We start from the raw sequence: 17,337 nt of genomic DNA, 5'->3' as shown, positions 1-17,337 counted from the left end.
TCTTCATAGCCTTGGCTGCTGGGATTGGGCATTAGGTATTAGTAGTTCCATCCACCATTTGGGTTTGTGTTTTCCCTACTTTTATTGGGCCCAGATGTCTGACCATCCTGGCAAGGGAGAGTGAGAGACAAAGACTGAGCCACCCTCTGTAACCCCCTCCCCTGGTTCCTCAGTGTGGGCAGAGGCCCAGCTGTGGAGGATAGGAGACGAGTGACCAACCACTCAGTGCTACAGGGGTCTTTATTAGTCAGATTTTCCTTCTTGGCCTACTGCCCAGGTGTGGCCAGGGACAGTCCATAAAGTGTGGCTACTGCCAAGGTCAGGAAGGCCAGCAGGCCTAAGGGAGCCAGCAGTCCCTCCCTGGGTGGGGCTACAGGGCCCTTCACTGGAGGAAGAGCCTTGGGTCTTCTGGTTCCACCAAGGCTGGGACTAGTGTTTCTGGCTGTGGCCACGGGTACAGTGGCTGTGACAACGGATGGCCTTGAGTTGGTCCCAGCAGAGGCTGTGATCCCATACATGGGCTTGATGGTGCTGAAGGGCCTGGCATGAGTATCCACCCACCGCAGCAGGGCCTGTGGCCTCCACTGACAGATGCTGAGCAGGGCTAGGACGTCACCCTCAGCGGTGTGTGAGTCTGGCGGGGCCTGCCCATACAGGCGTGTGTAGATGCTGCCCAGACTGTAGCTCTTCCTTGGGCCATGCTCTGAGGGGCTAGTAGCTCGTTCCAGGGCCTTCAAGGCTGCAATGCTGTCCACACAGAAGGCACTATCCAGAGCACTGGCAAGGTCCAGCATAGCCAGTTCTGCCCGGAGCAGGGGGAAGTCAAAGCGGTCCCCATTGTGTGCCACAAGGCACCAGGGCTGTGGCTGGCGCTGTAGGAAGCCTAGGAGCAGGTTGGCCAGGTTGTCATCGAAACATTGACGCCCATGTGCTGCCAGCTCAGCTGTGCTCAGACCTGTGATCTCGCTTGCTGCCGGGCTACAAGCCTTCCCTGGAGCCACGCACAGGGAGAGCTTGTCCACCACTCGGGGTGGTGGGGGCACTATGGGAGGTCGCCCCTGAGAGGTCGGGGGGCTCTCCAGAGCACATCTGTGGATGGCCAGTAGGCACAGCTCCGTGACCTTGGGCTTAGAGAAGGGCAGGCCAGTGGCCTCCAGGTCCAAGAAGATGAGGGTCTGCATGGGACCCGAGGGCGGGGCCTTCGAGTCCATGGTGGGTAGGTAACTGCTGCTTACCCTGGGGAGGAGCATGGGTGGGAGGTGGGGTGTGTGAGTGCCCAGCGGAAAGAGCTAAAGCAGGTGGGGTTGGGCGGGGGTAGGGGTGTGGGCAGAAGCATATCTCAGGCCTCCCCTGCACAATCAGGCCCTCTGAGTTCCAGGGCCCATTTTCAGGGCAGGAAGTTGGAGAAGGTGGGGTGGTTTCTTAGTGGGACAAGCACACTCTATTGTCTGGTTGGGGGAGAATTCCCTCTTCATACGAGTTTGGCCCCTTCTCTAGTGCCCACCTAGTCTGGGATGGGAGAAGCCTTCCTCCCTGCCCCACCCCCTTGGGGGTCCACACTTACCGTGGCAGGCAGCAATGTCTTGTGCACTCTCCGGCTGGTTCTCACTGCTGGCAGCAGTGGCGGGAAGTGAAACTTGAAACTCAGGCTGGGCCCGCCCACAGGCCTATGTGAGCAAGGCCTGCCCTGCTCTACAGCCTGCTTGGTCTGTCCCACATGCCAACACCCAACCCTTTCCAGGCACCCCAAAGGCCTTCTCGGATCCACAGCTGTGGGCCAACTGGCTGGCATAGTGCACCGGGGTGCTCACACCAGTGAAAGCCAGCAGGGAGGACTGGGGCAGTGGTGATCAGGCTGTCTCTGTGTCTCCAGCACTGCTGGAAGCCCCTACCATAACCCTTCTGTGCCAGCTGTTGCCCCCACATTCCCAGGCCTTCCTGGTTTAGGCCTGGGATGAGGGTGCCTCCTTCCTGACTGCACAATGGTTTCTTCTCATGGCCCCAGCCCAAAGCAGTGACTCAGGACAATTCCACAGGCAGGGCAGGGCTCTTTCCTCAAGGCAGATTAGTTACCATGGGGACTGGGCCTCAGTTCCAGCCAGGGACAGAAAGAAGGATCCCAGCCTCCCTAGAGCCCTGTCCTGCTCTAGCCCTCCCATTCAGCCAAACAGACAAGACTCAGGAAACACAAGGCTGGTATGTTCTCTGCAGGAAGTCGCTGCTTTTTAATCAGTTAATGAGATGAGGAAAGTAGTGGTGCTGGTGCCACCATGTGGCTCGATGCTCACAGGCCTCAGCCACAGTCCATCTCAGGGTCCTCCACATCCGTCTCCGTGGCACAGAGGTCATCCAGGGCTGCCTCTGAGCCAAAAAGAAGAGGTTTCTATGGTGAAAGCCCGAAGATGCTGGGGACTGGGGGAGGTCCCACCTCTCCTCCCCCAACGACCACAGGAATGAACCAGTCCCTTCCACACCCAGGCCTTGCCCCCTCAGCTACTGCAAGCAAAGTGATACAAAGGCAATTCAGACACAGATATTTCTGGAAAAACCGTGGCTCTGCCAGGCCAACTCAACAGATATGAGCAAAAGGCAGCCCAATTTGCTCAGAGAGGAACTGGAGCAAGAAGACAATGAAAATGTCCCCAGCTCTGGAAAAGGCTGTTGTGGATGGAGGAGGGCTGCTGAAGTAAAGCCAAGGAGTCTTGTTCTGGAAAGTCAGGGAGAATTCACATGTGGGCTGGGGCAGGGAAGGGTCCTCTTGCTGGCTCACCTTCACAGTCTGTCACGTCAGGAAGCCCTCGAATCAGCATGCTGACCCCTGGCATCACCTGGTCATACTGATGCAGGACCTCCACACAGTGCATGGTAAAGAGCTTGTCCTTCTGGGACAGGCTGTGCAGCAGTAGCACTGTGTCCCGCAGACACTGCACTGTCCGCCTCTGCTGGCCAGTCCTTGGGGCTCCCCCCGCTCTCCGCACTGTCAGCCACTGTCTGTGCAGCATCACCGTGAGAGCTCGGACCACCTTGGGGGAGAGAGGGTGCAGACAGGTCAGGGCTCATGGCCTGCTCAGTCTAGCCACCCCCGGTGAGGAGGGTCCTGATTGGGGCATGGGGTCCTTGCACAGGACCACCTTACCCACCAACAGAGCTGCCATGCTGTGGACCCTGCCTTCCCTGGCCACTTACCTCCACGTTGCACTGGCAGTTGGAGCCAGTGACTGGGGCTGAGGGGCTCTGTACACCAAGCTTAGCCAGGAGCCACACCGTCTAGAACAAGAACAGATTCTGTCCCATCCCTGGCAGAAGGAGACCCCAATTACAGCAAGGGCTTTCTTGGGCTTCCCCTACAAGAGCTCCAGTTACTTTAGCAACTGCTAGTCTGCACAAATGGTGTCCAAAAAGTGGTGTTGTGGTGCCTTCCCAGGCCAGACTCAGGACCGACATGTCTCACCAGCAACCCACCTGCCTCCAGGCCCACTTCCAGCCACCAGGCCCCCAAACCAGGATAGGATCAGTTATGGGACAACTCTACCAAGTTCCCTGACAACTGGGGTCCATCTGTATTGCATATGTGCAGTGTGGGGTCTCCAAAATGAGTTTATCGCTTTAGCTGCTTGATAAACTCTTGTTACCAAAATGAACTAAAGCCTCCTTTCTCCCCAGAGAAAGGAGAGGAAGGAGATTCTGTGGGCTCTTTGGATGGGGTGGGGTGGTAAGCATCTCCAGAAGGGTCTCTGGAGTTTTTACCTCTTGTTCCAGCTGAAGCCACTGTGTCTCCGAGGCCACTTTGTCAGGCCTTGACGTGATGTACATGTACAGCAGCAGGAAGAGGCAGCCTTCTGAAAAGGATGCCCCATCTCTCACTCAGCTTCCCCATTCTCACCCAAGCCTGGGGTATGAGCTGCAGGAGCCCTCCCGAAGCCCCCCGACCCTGTCCTTGCCACAGCCCTTCCCTCCAATCTGTAGGAGCAGTCCAGCTGCCTGCCCTGCCCCGTTTTACCTGAGGGGGAACAGAGATGAGGCGTGAGCTTGTCATGGTCCACCAGAAGGGATAGGAGCTCAACCACCAGCAGTACACTAGGCACCGGGGTCTCTGGGCTGAGGCACTGGGGCAGCACCCGGAACACACACTGGAACCTAAAAGACAGGGGCCCAGAGAGATGTGGAACTCCCCATCCCCAATTCCCAAATCCACCCTCACTTTTCACTAGAGGTTACAGGAAATTGGAGCAGGGTAGTTCAGAGGAGACTTGGTTCAGCCAGACCTGGGTTCAAATGCTGGCCCAACCACTAACTACTTGTTGCTGTGAAACTTGTTTCATGTGAACAGTGGGTTATAACCTTCACTGCAAGACTGTGGTGGCTTAGAGATGACAGGCCCTCCTCTGGCACAGTGTCACCATATCAATGAGAGTTGATCCCTGGACCCGGGGTGCCTGGCCTCCACACACTCGCAGGCTCTTTCTACCTCTGCTCCCAAACAAGGATGCAGGTCATAACTTGTGCGTGAGAGAAATGTTCTGTGTCCACCACCAAAGGACAGTCCAGGGCTCCAGAAGTGACAAACATGGACTTGGCTATGGTTCGATCATATGTGACCACTCACAGAGCAAGAAAGATCATTTTCTTCATTTGTCAGGAAACACTGGTCTCCTCTGCTGCCAGTATGAGAAAATGCCCACTGTGGGGTATACGTGGGTGAGGGGCTCTGGGCACAATCTCTCCCAGGTCTCAGGGCCAAAGGGATGGCTATTACCAAGGAACCAAACCTCAAGGCAATCCTGCTGTTTGCTCAATTCATATAGCCTGGAGGAGCATAAGGGAGGGCTGGCCTGGTGGGTAGGGAGAGGGGCAATTCCAAAATGCTCTGTGGGTCCAGCTGTGCATGCACTCCTTCATAAATCTGCGGTGACTTAGCATAGAGTACATCCCTCAGGATGTCATCAGGAAGCAAGGTCTCACTGGGACAAACTCATTTTAGAGCAAATCCAGTGCAGCAGACAAGAAGCTGAATGTTCTTTAGCTGCCAGGAAGTATGGAACTTTGTGGGAAACTGAATTTAATCTGGTTGTTACCTGGTTTTATTACTGGGCTGCAAGTGGCCCCTAACTAGTCCTGGAAAGTATCTGCAAGAAGAATCCGTCTTTATATACAACACAGTGGTTTCCAAGCAATTTTTTTGATAGCATTAGAACCTTCTTTTTAAATGATTTTCTATGCAGAGATCCAATACACAAAATATGTAACAGTCATGCTGCTCTGGTTAAAGTTGAGGATGAGACCTATCTGCTGAAAAGCTCCTGCCAATCCTGGATCCCTAGGGCTACAGCAGATGCAGTAGGGACACAAGGATGATTTCCTTTCTGCAGTCTTCTGGGCAACTTGGGTTCACAGATTGCTTTATAGCCCTGAAAGCACCCCTCCCAAATTTCACTCCAAGGTGAACAGGAAGCTGGTCGTAGTGGGGTTCAGCTTAAGCATGTAAGCATGAAGGAATTCTGAAGAGAAAAGCACTGAGTGTGATGTGTCGGACAGCAATAGGGGCAATGGCTCAGTGGAAATTGCCTTGAAACCTACCTCGGCATGCTCCCTATGGGACTTTACACAAGTTTCCCTGCCTCAACACAGGATTTATTCACTCAACAAATATCGACTGGGCACTTACAGTGTGCTAGGATCTGTGTTCGGTGTGAGGATGCAGGGTCATGAGTGTGTCACGTGAGCCAGTGAATGGAAGGCATCTGTCTGGCCTGTAAGGAAGCATCCTTAAAAGGCTGTTTTGAATGTCCCTATAAACAAGCTCAACAGGAATGGAATGATGGTGTCTCTACCAAGAAGACTGGTAAACATATGGTTTCTGGGATTCATTCATTTAACAACTATGAAACAAGCAACAGCCACTATGAGCTGGGGTCCCTGCCAGACACCTGCGTGATGGTTCTGCCCCCCACCCTATTGCCCATACTACCCTGCAGTAGTGTCTAGCTCTAAGCACCACCTTTAGAACCAGACCAACTAGAAAATATTCAGATGGAAGCCATGATCCAGAAATGTTTTTAGGAAACAGCAATGCTAAGTTCAGAAATGAGAAGACTTAAGATATATCTAGGCGGTGGAGCTGTTCCAACATAGGAACTGGCCTCTTGGAAGAGTGCTGAGAGGGAGACTGGATTACTAGATGAGGAAGTGGGCTGGATGGTGTTTACAGTTCCACCCTATCTTGTGGCTCTGGAATCCCAAGTTAGGAATTTATAACAGTGTTCATTAGCTAGGTTCGCTATACTACCACTTCCAACAAACTTTAAGAGGAGCAAGCAACCTGTGACTTATGCTAGAGGTGGGCACAATGACAGGCAGAGACTCCCAGCAACGTCAGCTTGTGGGCTGCAGACCCTCCCCACATCCTCTGCTTCCTTAGGGAACCCCAACAAAATTAAATGTGGCTGTGGTATGTGGTCTTCACATGATCCACCTCTCAGGCTCAAAGGCCTCTTGGTTCAGCCTTTATCATGGGGCAAGACCTTCTTCCACAGTGGCTAACAACCTCCTTTTATCATATATGTTTTTTGTTTACCTACTGTTCAGAGACAGAATCAAACCAAAGAAACCACTTGCTTGGTTCTCCCGACACCTGGTCCCACTTCCTGTCACTTAAGAACTCCCCGAACAAGGCTTAGAACTTGAACCAAGCCTTACAACTGAATAGTATAGGCAAAGTCAAGATGTAAGCAAAGTACAAGGGCCACAGGTTAGACTGTAAGAGGTCAGATAAGAACTACCAATCATGACTCCCATGCTGCTTTATACCTGGGCAAAAAATCAGAGGAAGCGTTTTCAGCTAATTTCACCAAAACCTTAAGGCACTGGCTCAGGACACTGGCCTGAAGGCGACCTGTTGCTGCAGAAGAGAAAGCCAATAGGTGAAGAAGCATCTTCAATAATGGATGCTGTCCTTGGTCATCAGCAACCCTCTTCAGGGCTGGGGTCATATCTACACAACTATGTCTGTGAACCAGGCTCCCGTTTCCTTCCCCAGCAGCAGAATCCGACCCTGCTCCTGACAGTAAAAGGCAGACGACTGCTCCACTGTGGCACACCAGGTGCTGAAGAATGCTAAGTGAAGCCACACAGAAGCCTTCCAGGTTGCAGATTAAGTCCTCAGGGTTGGCCTCTACCCCAGAGCTCATGCAGGAGGAGTGTGTAGGTGAGTCCCCAGGAGCTCCGCTTCTCTTAGCTGCTGCCAAATCCTGCAGAGCCTGGCAGTGTAAGCTGATGAAGAACTGTATGAGGGGAAGGAGATGCACAGCTCCAGGAAGCTGGCAGAGCGGGAGGGCCCTTCTGCCTCCCTCTGCTGGCTTTCCATCACATGAGCCTTCATTCCTGGCAACCAGATTCAGTCCAGTGAAGGCCAAATTCTGTGCTTCTCTCAGGGCTGAGAGGGAAAATGACCCATCACTAGAACTTGTGGTCCTGAGGCCTGAAATCCCAGCCAAGGTACTGGCAACAAACAAAAGAAAATAGATAAGTGTGAGATAGAGATAAGGTCAAGGTCCCCAAACAGACTGCCTGCCAAATTCTCTAGTCCCCTTACCCACCCCACAGACCTCCCAGGGTGGCCAGGGTCAGATAGGGACTTCCTTTCTGGAAACTCCTTCCCATTCAAGCTTTTCAGGAGTCTTATGTTTACCTGCCAAACCCTGGTGGCTGCAAGAGGGTGCCAGCAGGAGCCTCAGAACAACTGTTTAGGAGATGGCAAAGACCTAGGGATGATCCTGGAATCAAAGGCTGCTTCAGGAGTAGGTTTATCAAAATGGAACCTGCAGAAGACAAGGACACTCTAGAAGGTTCTGACATACGAGATCTTTTCTATGGCCTCAGAAGGCAAAAGTGAAGGTTGCTTGGATGCCAAATGTCCTCTAATCTGCCACTAAGCCCATTAAGATGCCTGTGGGTGAGGAAGGCTCTGGGACACACCTGCTCTTGGCCCTTTCCATTTTATAAAGTCTTTTGCTTAAGTCACAGACTCCTACTTGTTACACTTCTCACTGTGTAACGGAGATGAAAAAAGGATTACTCAAAGCACCATGAATGTGTTGAGAAGACCAAAGGGTCTGTATCCCAGAGAAAACTGGGTACAGCAAGCATTCAAAGTTAGCTTTTGTTTTTTATTGTAAAGACAAGGAAATTTCACAAGAAAATTCAGTTGATTCAGTCATTTCAAAAGGACACAAGGACATGGGCAGTGTTACAAAAGTTATCTATGGCTAAGTATAGCTTAAGCAATGGAAACTAGTAACATCAGTAAAATTAACAATGTGACATTCCAAAGTACAATTAGTGAAAAGCTAAGTTGGTCAAACTGGCTCATTATTTTCTTTCTTTTTATTGTTTTTTCTTATTTTTTTGGCTCATTATCTAAAGTATAACCTCTCCTTAAGCAAAAGTTACATTCTTATGATAAAATCTAAGTACAATTATTTCTAAAGTTTCCCCCAACAAGACAGCTTGCCCCTAGCAAACATTTTTTCACATCTTTCTCTTCAGCAATTCTTAAAATCTCTTAACAGGATCGGTATGAAAACCACCTGTTAGCTCTAAAATTATTAAAGTATACAATCCTGTACCTAAGCAGTGATTAGAGTTGATTAGATGGGCTGTGGCCCGGCTATCTGCGGGCTGTGGCCCCCTACGCAAGGGCTTTTGCCCCAATATGTATTTACCTAAAAATTCTATTCTAAAAATCAAATGGGAATCAACATTACTTAATTAGAATTGATTAAATGGGCTTTTGCCCTGTATTTGTAGACTTTGGCCTCCTATCTGAGAGCTTTTGCCCTATATATGCATTGACCTAAAAGCCCTATTCTAAAATCAAATGAGAATCAAGATTTCTAACCCTCCACACTTACTTCCCTGGACTCTCTGAAAGATTTCCTGGGCCACTGGTTCTTAGAGCCCCAGACAATTCCCCAGACAATTCCCCAGGCAATTCTGTGCGTTGAAGAGGACAATTGGAGCCTGGCCGTGCAGGCCCCTGTAGGAGAAGTAGGAATTCTGATACCTTGAGTGTTTGATCTCTGCATCAGGCTGTCAACAAGACTTCTCTGGGTCTCTTCTTGTTTTACGGGGTTACCTCTCAGACTATGGCCCTTATTATCTGAAACTAGATAAAAATGTGAATCAAAACTTGAGCATAAAAGCACAGGCATATCAGAAACTCTTGCATGTACTGAGAGGTTGAGGAACTTGCCCAAATCACATATGCTAGTAAGTAGTGTGATTAAGGCTTACATCCAGGCTGTTGAGCTCGACTACCTGCTTGTAGCACTACCCTTCAGGGCTCACTTAGTTGCTAGATGCCAAAAATATGAGTGGGCTGCAGCTTCTCAGAAGTGGTGTGATGGCCAATGATTTGAAAAGGTTGATGGTGGGAAGTGAGTCAATGTATCTGAATTATTAGATAAAGCAGCATATCAGTCTCAGAGTGAAAACCCACTAATGCTACATCATCTTTCTCTAGAAAGCAGCAGCATTCCCTCAGTTTGGACTGAACTATACAAACTCAAGGCTGGACTATAAAAGGAACACTGGCCCCTGAATACTAGCTATGCTTATGGCAGGATCAATGGATGCTGACTGTGATAGTTTAAAATATACATGCAAATTCTTTGACACATCTCCCTTCAAAAGGTGCAGCCTAGTTTCCTTCCCCTTGAACAAGGCCCAGACTCAGTGACTCGCTTCTAACAAATAGAAATGATGTTATGTGTCTTCTGAGGTGAGGCCATAAGAAGAATAGCTTCTGACTGGATGTCTCTCTGGGTTTGCTAGCTGTAGAGGAAGCCATCTACCATGTCATCAGGACACCCAGTAGCTCTGTGGAGTGGCCTACGTGGAAAGGAATTATGTTGCCATCATGTGAGTGAGCCACCTTGCAATAGATCCTTCAACCTCAGACAAGCTTTCAGTGATTCCAGTCCCCACAGAGATAAGCCATCCCCACTGTGCCCCGTCAGAACTGCTTACCCACAGAAATCAGGAGAAAACAAATGTTTTAAGCCATAAGTTTGGGTAGTCTGTTACACAGTGATAGATAACTAATAGACTGACTTACCCTTAATGCCCACCAGAGACTTGTATTCTGGCTCTGTCTGGCAGGAGTGGGGAAGGAACATGTTAGCACTAAAAGACTCCTTTGTAGGGAAAGATGCTTTTCCAAATTGTGGAGAACACGCTTCTGGCTTTATAACCACAGAAGGGTTTTTCCTAGGACTGGAAAAAGTTAACTATGAAAGCAGAGTAATGATTCTGCTAAAACCCCTTAAAATATCTGGTTACAAAACTTCTAACAAACTTTAAACTTTTCACGTCTAGATGTATTGACCAAAGGTTTTATCTATTATATATCTGTCATTCTTCTTCTTTTTTTTTTTTAAAGATGACTGGTACAGGGATCTTAACCCTTGACTTATTATTGTCAGCACCACGCTCTCCCAAGTGAGCTAACCTGCCATCCCTATATAGGGATCCGAACCTGTGGCCTCGGTGTTATCAGCACTACACTCTCCGAAGTGAGCCACGGGCTGGCCCATATCTGTCATTCTTTGTCAGGATAGCAGTACAAAATTCATGGCATTTGATCCAAATTATTGAAAAAGTCTTTCATTTACTACCATATTCTTCTAATCACCCCCCTAATTGGCCATAATTACTTTACTATTTCCTATTCCACCAAAACATCTTTTCAACGTGGAACAACTTATTCTTTAATAGTCAGGAACTGAATCCAAAGACGTTCAACAGAAAGAGAGTATATTAGAAGGTTGTTGAAAACTGAGCATGTTCCTTAGAGTCAATGCCTTTATGTTAGAGAAGCAGTCTTAACCCGCTGATCTGATCACACAGTGCTGAGGCTTTTCTGTTACTGATGCGTGAAGAGGTGAGGATGAACTCCCTCGGCTCTCCCATCTTCCGTGGACTATGCAAGGCAAGTCGAGTTCAGTTTCATACCCTGCCCATTATGAGCAAAGGCAGCAGAATGTTTAATACCAGAAAGAGATGCCCTGGCTGACACTGTTCAAATTTCAAGGGTGATACTGATAGCGCCAGACTTCTCTGGCAGGCAGAGGCAGCACAAAGACGATTAATAAGTTGAGCACATTTGGCAGCAAAAGAGGGGGTATTGGACAGAAGTCCCAGGACAACAAATATTAAAAATATTCTAAGTAGCTTGGACTGAAATACACTTATGCTTGGGGCAAAATCAGTTATGTTAAATAAATTACATAAAAATGAAGACCAGCCCACCCCCAAAATTTGGAGATCATCTTTCCAGCTTTTTTTAGTCCTGAGGAATTGTGTTTATAAAGTCCCATACAGAGGAAGCACTTCTGGGCGGCGTTGGTGGTATAGTGGTGAGCATAGCTGCCTTCCAGAGGAAGCACTTCTAGAATGTGGGCCTTCATGCTGTGATGCCTCAAACCATTCAAGCCTCATTCAAACCACTTTTGAATCCTTCAGGAATGAGAATCTCTTCCCAGGTGGCAGAGTTTAAACTGCCTTCATTTAGAATTAGCCTGACATTGTTATGTAGACTTTGTTATGAAAACTGAACGATCCCTCCAGCACTATCATTACCTGGCATGGGAAACAGAGGGAGTAGCCAGTTTATTTGCTCGTTCACTGCTCTGAAGTTTTGTCCTTAACTCGTTCATCTCTGCATCTTTAAACTGGAGTTGAGACTGCAATGATTGGAGCTGGAAGGTAAAAGAAACATAATAATAGTGGCCCTACCACCTACACGAAAAATGTCTCTTGGCTTCAAAATCCTAAGCAAGTAAAGGAAAAACAATGCAAAATATGTATGAAACTCTGCTGTGGTATAAATGTCCTAAAGTATCAAATGTTAGCTTTCTTCCTCAAAGATGGTATGGTACTCTAGAAAGATACTTGACTCGAACTATTGTGAAGGTAGTTTGTGAGGGTTCATAGACCATCCCTACCATTTACTTAGTCTCTCTGAACCTTAGCTTATTTATAACATTAAATATCTGTCTTTAGCATAGTTGTGGGGGGTGGGAGAGAGGCGCAGAGATTACATAGAATGATCAATGTAAAATACCAAATACAAAGCTCGGCAAAGTACCATCTTAGCAGTAACATGTTAACCTTTTAATGAATGCAGTGGTGCACAATTCCAGGTCTTTTTGAAAGTCTGTGCACAGTATTTGGAATAATTTTACCAAAACCCTGTGCAGTACAGGGAGACCTGCTGCTCTGTCCTCCAGGGCCTACAGCAACGGTAACTGCCATCATTCCCCAAGCACACTCCCCCAAGGCATAGCACCAGACAGTAAGTGCAGGAATGATTGAGTCTACCAACAACCTTTCTGAATATTTTCTGGAACAGATAAGGCAAATGAGTCATGGAGCTTAAGCCATTACTTTGAAGTCACCACTTGTAGGTAATGAAGCCTGGAATCGAACTCTGACTGCGAATTCCTTGCTCTTCACATATGGAAAGTAAACTCCTGTTGTTAGTGCTGGGCACAGGTAAGTGCTTATTTAGAGTTTGCTAAGCTTGCTGAATGAAGTAATGGCAGAATTAGACCCCATGTCTTTGAGATTGAAGTGCTGAAGGAAAATAGTGGTATGTACTGGACTCATGGAGTTTGGATGTGTTGTCCCCTCCAAAACTCATGTGGAAATTTGATCCCCAATCTGACAGTGTTGGAGACTGATTGGGTCATGGGGGTGGATCCCTCATGAATGGAGTAATGTTCTCCTGGGGGAGAGGGGATTAATGAATGAGTTCTTGCTCTACTAGTTCCCGCAACAGCTAATTGCTTAAAAGACCCTGGCACCTTCTTTCTTTCTCTCTGTTGCTTCCTCTTGCCATGTGATCTGCTTGTACCCACCGGCTGCCCGCCACTTTCCGCTATGAGTAGAAGCAGCCTGAGGTCCATGCCAGATGCAGCTGTCCCAGAATCGTAAGCCAAATAAACCCCTGTTCTTTATAAACTACCCAGTCTCAGGTATTCTGTTATAGCAACACAAAACGGACTAATACATGGACCACTACTATTTTTCTTCCCAGAACAGTAACTCTCTGTCCTTGAGAAACAATCATTTCCCTACATCTGACCATGTGATTCAAAATGGGAGTTGTCATCTTTATGGTTCTAGCGACTGGTCCGGGGACAAGCACCCGACTCAAGTTAGACCAATCAGAGCCTTCCTCAGAATTTTAAAACTTGAGATGATGGAGCCTAAATTTTAATTCTGCTCTGGAGTTATGAAATATGAGCCCAAGAGCTTCTGGAGAACACATCCTCTACCATAAGAATGATACTGTCTATAGCATAGAGAATAAAGATGTGCCCTGGCAAGATTTAAGTCATTTGAGGCCAAAGCACACCCTGTTTTTGCCAGACTTGGTTATGGAAGCAAATACATTTCCTTTTTGCCTAAGCTAGGTCAACTGACTTTCTGATCTACCAAAAGAGACCTAATTTAAGTCTGTTTCTAAACATTCTAAGATAATGATTTATTCCTGCCAAGACCAACTACCACAGCAAAGCAGAGTTTCATCTGTCCTTTTCCAAACCACACACAGACCCAGGAAGAAAAGTGCATGGCAATTAGCTGATAGTAGAAAGCATTTAAGACAAACAACTGTTGAAATCTCCCTGGAAGATATACAAGCAACATTGGTCATTGCTTCTAAAGGAACTCAGCAAGAAGGCAAAGCTGGTGTCCATATACGCAATACAAATGCTCTGGGTCACCTTTTTGGAGAATTCCTTTTCTTTGTCACTGAGTGCTTGGGTTTTCTCTTGCTCAAGAAGGAAATGTAATCTTCTCTGTTCCTCTAGAATGGATTCTGTCCGATGCAGTGAGTCCCGCAAAATTTTAATTTCTCCATTCTTAACGAGGATTTTTTCTTCCATTGTCTTTAGCTGTAAATCCAAATTAATCTTGTGAAAAGTTTGTAAGGAAAAATTACATATGTACTTTGTTTTAACGTGTAGCTGGGGGGACAAAGAAAGCACAAGAGAAATATGTCCTATGGACCAATGAGTGCTCAAAACGTATTCATACCAACCAGACACCATCAGGGTCTGCTAGGCCTGTTCATGGGACAGCTGATTTTCAGCAAGATAGCAAGGATACACTTGTCACTCACACATCCAGATTCTTTAGGCTCTCACAGGCATTTAACAGTCTGGGTCACACACTTGACAGAAGTAGAATTCCACATTATGTTCCTGGCATTCTTAGGGACCTACAGATGGTCATATAAAAGATTTCTGCTTTCTTGCAAAACTGCTAATGGAAATGACAACTATTATGATGTTATTTTCTTCATATAAAGTTATATACTACAAATTCATCTAGGTGCTATAATAGTTTGTATCTCTTTTTGGATCTGGTGTATAGTGTTTCTTTCTTGCCTTGGCTATTAGAAATCTCACTATTAAGTTTCTTTCAGCCTTAAATTTCTGGCTTTCTTTCTCCAGCCTTCTCCCACTTATGGGGATGAATCTAGAGTCTTGTTTTAAAAATTTTATATATTTTGTTGTACAATGCTTTCTAGCACACGAATGATTAGCTATCAAAGTGAATGGATTAGCTATCAAAACCACAAGTTAAGGGGCCGGCCCGTGGCTCACTCGGTAGAGTGAGGTGCTGATAACACCAAGGCCACGGGTTCGGATCCTATATAGGGATGGTTGGTTTGCTCACTGGCTGAGCGTGGTGCTGACAATACCAAGCCAAGGGTTGAGATCCCCTTGCCGGTCATCTTTTTTAAAAAAAAAAAAAACAAAAAAAAAAAAACACAAGTTAAATCACTTACCTTTTCTTTAAGTTCTTTGTATTGTGCCTGAAGTACCTCTAATTCGAAATTATTTTTAACCAGAACACTTTCTCTGCTTTTCCCTGCAGGATTTTTTGACATCCCATCTAATCTGGAGACCTTATGATCACCTGTTAAAAAACATTTCCAATATACATTTCAGGACCCAATATTCTCCTACTTTTGCCAGAAAATGCTGAACAAAATCACTTTTGAAAGCAAAGTAGGGCTGGCTGGTTAGATCAGTTGGTTAGAGCATGGTGTTGATAGGTCAAGGGTTTGGATCCCTGTACTGGCCAGCTGCCAAAAGGGGGAGAAAAAAGAACGAAAAGTAGAGAAAGATCTAGATCTAGATATTTTCCAACCTAAGAACATGATTCAAGCTCATAAATGATCCTTATGAAATAACAGATCCTATCACTCTCTCCCCACCCAATTTCAAGAGTCTCAACTAAAGGTTGAAAGGTATGGTGAGGATCTCACTGGCCAGAACTCAGTGATTTACTATTCAACAATATTTATTGAGCACGTATGATATATGTCAGGCATGATGTTAGTCTCTAAAGATACAATGTGAGCAAAATGGATACAGTCCTCCACCCACAGAGCTTACAGGCCATTCAACAAATAATTACGTGAAAAAAGGTAAAATTACAACTGTGATAAGAGCTGTAAAAGAGAACAAATACAGAAAAGCCTATAACAGGGGAATCTGACCTAAGTGGAATGATTGGAATGCTTCCCTGTGGAAGCCTTGATTGAGCTGAGAGCTGAAGGACAAGCAGGAATTAACCAGATGAGCGGAGATGAATAGATGGAAACAACACTCAATGTACAAGAAAGAGCAATGTGTAAAGTTCCTGTATTGTAAGAAGGCAGAGAGAATTCAAAGAATGAAATAAAGTTAGTGTGTCACTCACCCATAGAGAGAGTGGGAAAGGGTTAGACCATGCTGGGCCATTCAGGCCATGTTAAGGATTTTGGTTTTGGCAGTGGGAAGTCATTAAAGGGCTTTCAGTGGGGATGTTCTCAGGTATCTGTGTAAGACTCAGCCAATGTGAGTTTTGAAGAGACCACTCTGTCTAGCTATTGTGTGAAGTCTGACTTGTAGGGAGTCAAGACTGGAAATGCGGAGCCAATTTAGCAGACTATTGCCCATGGGAGGAATCATTGTAGCATATGTCAGGGATTTTGTAGAAATGATGTGAATAGGATGGATTCCAGAAATGTATTAAGAATGTAAAGTTGACAGGATTTGGAAAGGAATTAGATGTAGGGTCAAGGAAAGGGGAAGAGGTGCCTTGTGCCATTGGATGGAGAGTGGTGCTAATCTCTACCATATGGAACATTTGGTCATCACGAGTGTTTTCTGAATGTCTGCTTTGCCCAGCACCGTGCAGGAGATACTGGAGGAGGACTGGGTTTCCAGGAAATGATTGTGCTGAGTTTAAGGTGCCTGTGAGACATCCAAGTACAGATGCAAGGTGCCCTCAAAACTTTTCTCTTTATGAGAGCTGCCCAAGACTTCACTCATTCCCCTACTAAAATGTAAGCTCCACGAAGTTAGGACTTTATGTATTTTGTTCATTGCTAGGTCTACTATAGTTCCTAACGTTTGGGCACCTAGCACAATCTACTGGTTGTATAAAAGAATAAATCTCTTTCATCTCATGTCTCTGCCAGGCCTTTCCTTTGCTCATGCTGCCCAAGGAAAACAGTGTACTTCATAAGATTCAAAGCCTCCTAAACTTGTCACAAGGATGGGTCTCCATGCGTGGGTAGTGATGGTTCTGACGGTGGTGGTAGCTGTGTTCCAAGGATCTCTGCTTAGAACCTAGAACCGATTGGCCTAAACTTTAGAAAATAAAGTAAAATGTTAACCTAGCTTTCTATATTGGCTGTTTGATATCCCTAATACATTTCTCTCTCAAATCAAAAAACCTTTTGGAACTCAACCAATGATTAAATCAGGATGTTCTAATTTTTGAAAAGATGAAGGGGCAGTATCGGTGCAAGACACCCGGGCAGCGGTCGCCGTGGGGTTCTAAAGCCGCAGCCGTCAAAGGGATCTGGCGCAGTCTGCACCACCCTCCGGGGAAGAGGCCCCGAGGAGCACTCACTGGACACGTCCCGAGCCGCGGCCTGGCACTGGCTCAGGGCCTGTGACGCGAGGGTGTCGAGCTCCTCCAGGTCGTCTGCGGTGAAGTCCCCGTGAGCACTAAACGGGTCTTCGGGGTCAGGGTCAGCGGCCGCGGGGAAGCCCCGGGCTCGCTTGCTCGGGGGGTGTCCAGTGCCGAGCGATGGGCCAGGACGAGGTGCTGGAGGCCCGCTCCGCCTTCTGCTGCCCGGCGCGGAGGCCCCAGCCATGCCTCCCGCGGGCCCCAGGGATCCGAGGACTCGGAGGATGACCCGCCGGTCGCGAGGCGGGAGACTCCAACCAACCGCCCGCGCGCCGCTGCTCGCCTCAGCCGCTGGTGCCC

The 17,337-nt window shown here is 47.3% G+C and overlaps 2 protein-coding genes across 3 annotated transcripts; both read right to left on the bottom strand.

Moving 5' to 3' along the window:
- Positions 1–222: 222 nt before the first annotated feature.
- Positions 223–2,000, bottom strand: TREX1 (three prime repair exonuclease 1). Its single transcript, XM_063115099.1, has 2 exons — positions 1,565–2,000; positions 223–1,236 (listed from the first exon to the last, which is right to left on the bottom strand). Exon 2 carries the CDS (start codon positions 1,209–1,211, stop codon positions 267–269), a length of 945 nt encoding a protein of 314 aa, XP_062971169.1. The 5' UTR covers positions 1,212–1,236; positions 1,565–2,000; the 3' UTR covers positions 223–266.
- A 199-nt stretch (positions 2,001–2,199) lies between these two features.
- Positions 2,200–17,294, bottom strand: ATRIP (ATR interacting protein). Of its 2 annotated transcripts, XM_063114317.1 has the most exons (13): positions 16,978–17,294; positions 14,858–14,988; positions 13,788–13,958; positions 11,638–11,756; positions 10,115–10,272; positions 9,062–9,163; positions 7,688–7,817; positions 6,808–7,497; positions 4,001–4,137; positions 3,748–3,839; positions 3,187–3,267; positions 2,771–3,023; positions 2,200–2,361 (listed from the first exon to the last, which is right to left on the bottom strand). In XM_063114317.1, the coding sequence occupies exons 1-13, from the start codon at positions 17,222–17,224 to the stop codon at positions 2,294–2,296; spliced, it is 2,379 nt and encodes a 792-aa protein (XP_062970387.1). In that variant the 5' UTR covers positions 17,225–17,294; the 3' UTR covers positions 2,200–2,293. The 2 variants fall into 2 exon arrangements, with proteins under 2 accessions (XP_062970387.1, XP_062970388.1); XM_063114318.1 differs by lacking the exons at positions 14,858–14,988; positions 16,978–17,294 and adding an exon at positions 14,186–14,270.
- Between the last annotated feature and the right edge of the window lie 43 nt (positions 17,295–17,337).

This window comes from Cynocephalus volans, chromosome 11 (genome assembly GCF_027409185.1).
Source record: "Cynocephalus volans isolate mCynVol1 chromosome 11, mCynVol1.pri, whole genome shotgun sequence".
Lineage (NCBI taxonomy): Eukaryota > Metazoa > Chordata > Mammalia > Dermoptera > Cynocephalidae > Cynocephalus > Cynocephalus volans.
The sequence above is the reverse complement of the archived record's forward strand: the minus strand, read 5'-3'. Positions and strand labels throughout refer to the sequence as shown.